At 40.7% G+C, this 4,466-nt stretch overlaps 1 protein-coding gene across 9 annotated transcripts in view; it reads left to right on the forward strand.

The window, feature by feature from the left end:
* The window catches only part of SLC35F4 (solute carrier family 35 member F4), a 294,434-nt gene that overhangs the window by 262,125 nt on the left and 27,843 nt on the right, over positions 1-4,466 (forward strand). For all 9 annotated transcript variants that reach the window (XM_026456165.2, XM_026456169.1, XM_026456167.1 and 6 more), the window contains one exon: positions 1,022-1,207. In XM_026456165.2, coding sequence (XP_026311950.1) covers positions 1,022-1,207 — 186 coding nt within the window. The remainder of the gene's footprint in view (positions 1-1,021; positions 1,208-4,466) is intronic.

Consider the following 4,466-nt stretch of genomic DNA (forward strand, 5'->3'; position numbering starts at 1 on the left):
ATGTGGTACCCTAAATAGGGTCCTAGAAAAAGGATATTTGTGATAAAACTAGTGAGATCCAAATGAAGTTTGGAATTTGGTTAATAGTGATGTATCAATGTTAATCTCTTAATGTTGATAGATGCATCATTTGGATAGGAAAATTGGGGCTGAGGGGTGGGAAGTGGCAGGATGGGCCCTCTGAGCACAGCACCCTGTGTGACTATACTGGCTGCAGACCCATGAGGCTGACCTGGGGTTGGAGATTCTTGGACCATTAATCAGAATTGGGAGGGGGGTTGGCTTGTGGAGGATTTTCATCTATAACACCGAAAAGAGGCTAGTGGTGATTGAGAAGACACAATGAAATTAAATTTTAGTGATCAATCCCATGGAAAAGTGTATAGTCAGTTTGTTGGAAACACTGTTGGCAGTTTTACCAGTTAGGAGATTGACAGCCTTAGGAAGAAAAGGGTGGAGTGGAAAATCACAGAACACTGTGCCTTCCTTGCCTTAAGCTATTTGACTGTGTTAAGTGTTAATTCTGAACACAAGTACCAATCCAAACATCATCGTCTAGTGTTCATTTCTAGCTAATAGATTTATCTGAAAGAGTCTTTATCTTATAGGCACAGACCTTGCCATAGCATTTTCTTTTTACGAGCCCCTTCTATAGAATTTGAAATAAGCTCATTAGGACTGTGATTGTTGCGACCATATATTTTACTACTCAGGCCTTTAAAATCTACTTCCGCTAGCCTGGCCAACATGGTGAAACCCTATCTCTACAAAAAAAAAAAAAAAATACAAAATTAACTGGGTGTGGCAGCACACAGCTGTAATTTGAGCTACTTGGGAGGCTGAGGCAGGAGAATTGCTTGAACCCAGGAGGCAGAGGCTGCAGTGAGCCGAGATCACACCACTGCACTCTAGCCTGGGCGACAGAGTGAGACCCTGTTTCCAAACAATACATAAATACATAAAATCTACTTTCAGTTTTTTCTTCAGGCAGTTCTCAAACTGGTGTACTCTGTCTTCCCAGGTACCTCCAGATCATCAGTCACTCGATGTAAACCAGGAGCCAACTGCCCCAGTTCACACAGTGGCATCAGTAGACAACTGTCCCCGCTATCTGTCACCGAAGATTCCTCTGCTCCTATTCTTGAACTTCAGAACCGAGGATCCTCAGGAGTTTGCGGACACAGAGTTGAGAGACAGAACAGATCAGGTATGTGGGTGACCTCCTCTTAAATAATGGTACATCCTAGTAAGCTTCTAAATAGAAAGATCTCACCATTGTCACAGAATGCAGAGATGTTACGTGGACTCTTATGAGTACATGTGGGGAAGATTTATCAAGCTAAAGGATAAGGAAGAAGGGAGATAAATAGATACAATCTATTAGTGGCACTCTATTATACTCTACAGTATGGCAGAGAAACTGAATGCCAAAACCTGTAGTTGAGTAACTTAACACATGGTTAGACAATGACTCCTGGTGAAGTTTACAAGGTAGTTAGTTTTCTCATCTTCAAAATATCAAAACCCTGCATCTTTTAATCTCAGCCTGGGGATTCAGTAACAGCACAATGTGCCCATCGTGAAAAGATTGAAAACACCAGCAAAATCACAGAATCTGCTTTTGTCCTCATCAGGACTATTAGTCCCTGGAGCCCTTTTAGTTTTCCCAGTTTTATACTTTCTGCAGGAAACTTCACTGGCTTCCCTGATCAGCATTTTCTGATCAGTTGAGACTTTAGCTTTTCCTCACATCCACCTGACCACTCACCAACTCCTGGGCTGCTGACAGGAATTGCTAGATAAATCTTGTAACTATGCTCATGAGTTTCCCAGCAAAATTTATAGTTTTGAAATGCAGCTGGGTCCACTAGGCTGCTGGCCAGTACTGTTATTTATTGGTAGTGGATATCTTATTGCCTTCCTCAGGGAATGGACTCAAGTCCCCTGTTCATATTCACTTCCTCTTGTTGTATGACCGACCATACTTCCACGTTCCTGAAAAGAGCAAACAGTTGTACACTTACAAATGCATTTGTCTACTCCAGAATGTCTGTACTTTTACCAGTTATCATCACTGTGGGATGACTTGTGGTATGTGTGTCTTTCTACCTTTCCAATTTTAGCCCCCCTACCTGTGTCCATGATCGCCCCACCTACATCTCTTCTGGCCCATTTGTTCCTCTCCATTTGTTTCCTCTCTGTTCTCTCCATTTTTCCTTCAGCTTGGCTGGCAACATACTGAAATCTCTTTCATCCTCTAAAATAGTAACAGCAGCAGCAAAAACAACAAAATACACCACCAAAATAAGTTGGTAGTAAAAAGAACAACAACAACAACAAAAAAATAACCTCCAGAAATTTGGAAAAACTGCCTTAAAAAAAAAAAAGACAATTCAGGGGATTCAATTAGGGGTGGGGGAAGGGTAAACGGAGGAAGAGAGATGTGAAAGCTTCTTCAAGGGTCCTACTCATTTGAGAATGTATTTTTTATAAGAAAATATATTCTTCAAAAACAGTATTTTAAAATGATATCTCAGACATTATGTGACCCCCAAGGCTAAAACTAAAAAAAAGAAAAATAATGGCATCTTAAATTTTCAGAAAGTTTTAATTGGCTTTAATAAATTACAATATTCGTATTATCCCAGTTGTTTGCAAAACAAAGTGTTCCAGTTAATTAAACACACTAGTTAATAAAGATATGCCCTATCTATCATACACAGATTACAAATTTCAATAGACCATACCATTAAAGATCATCTGGAACATAAGTTACTCTTTCTGTGATTATTGGAAGCACTTGGGGATATTCCAGTGCACCAAAGAGAAGAAAAGAATAATCTGAAGAGAAGCTCACCATGCTTTCATGGATATTATGGTACTTAATCTCAAAATAAATTCTATGAGATAGCTATGATCACTGTTTGACAGATAAAGAAGCTAAGAAAGGAATTTAAAAATGTACTCAATGCCATACAATGGCAGGGCTAGGATTTAATTTCATGTTTCCAAATTCCAGTGGCCTCCACTGTCAATTTGCATGACTTGATAAAGGTACACAGAAATTGATAGAATCCTGGTAAACCAATTTTATGATAACAAAATCTAAGCAGGACTATAGAAAATCATGTTAAAAGTGGTCAGAAAATAAAAGAGTTCTGGATACCTAATCTTTCTGTGCTTTGTAAAACTGAAGAACTGGCAACAGTCAGTCTAGTTAACAGCAGAAGCCTAGAGTCAATAGTATGAAAAGATGTAGGTGACTATTGGTGTCATCAAAAGCACACCCATGGTATAGTGGTGATGCAGACACATTCTTCAAATAAGGTGACAGTAAAGGCAGATATGGTCTCAGAATCTTTGTAGAGTTATTCTTCCTTTATAAGACAGACCCTGGGAATCATGAGATCTGAAGTGTAGTAGGGTACACCTTTCTCTTAAGTATCGCTTTTTAAATTCCATGCAGGAGTGCCATTCCTGTCAGGAAACAGAACTTTTTTCCCAAACTAGTCTGAAACTTGCTGTGCTTGAATGGAAAGCTAAGGGCTAAAGTCCTAGCCATGCAGGTGCTCAGAATAAAGTTTAGACCCTGGAGTCATACTGATTCGGTTGGGTTCAACCTTGGACAACCCTTAACACAAGTCTCAGCTTTTTCATCTGTAAAGTGGGAATGATAATACCTACTTAGTAAGGCAGGTTTGTGTTCCTTTCTTGGCCTCTCAACATAAGATCCTCTCATTCTATCCTCTTATTTATCCTAGTTTTCTGTCTACTCTCTGTATAAGCCACATGGTCATGGAGGAAATTTGCAGACCTGTTATCAAGAGATGGTGTTGTCTGTAAACAGCTGAAGGAGCTGAATAACTCACACTTCCAGACTCATCTCAGTGTCACTGCATCATGGACATTTTTTCTGATCATATCCCCCCCAAACTCCTCAACAGTACTTGTCTGGCCTTGTATCTGTCCGAGTTGGCTCTTATCACACTGTGTTGTGTGTGTTTCTGGCTTTCCACTAGAACGTGGGCTCAAGTCTTGCATATTCAAACCCTTAGGATCCAAGTAACTAACTAGCGCCTGGTAGAGTCTCCATAAGATTCTGTTGAATGAATGAATAAAAGATTGCCAGTTTTCATCTTCTGGATGCCCAGGCTCTGAGAATTCAGTACTGTTTATAAGGCTTACAAGTCATGCAGTGGTTACCATGTTCAGTTACTTGGTTTCTATTCCCCAGTGGAGAATTCACTTTCAAGACTTTCTGCCAGGCGCGGTGGCTCAAGCCTGTAATCCCAGCACTTTGGGAGGCCGAGACGGGTGGATCACGAGGTCAGGAGATCGAGACCATCCTGGCTAACACGGTGAAACCCCGTCTCTACTAAAAAATACAAAAAACTAGCCAGGCGAGGTGGCGGGCGCCTGTAGTCCCAGCTACTCGGGAGGCTGAGGCAGGAGAATGGCGTAAACCC

The sequence above is a fragment of the Piliocolobus tephrosceles genome, chromosome 6, assembly GCF_002776525.5.
Source record: "Piliocolobus tephrosceles isolate RC106 chromosome 6, ASM277652v3, whole genome shotgun sequence".
Lineage (NCBI taxonomy): Eukaryota > Metazoa > Chordata > Mammalia > Primates > Cercopithecidae > Piliocolobus > Piliocolobus tephrosceles.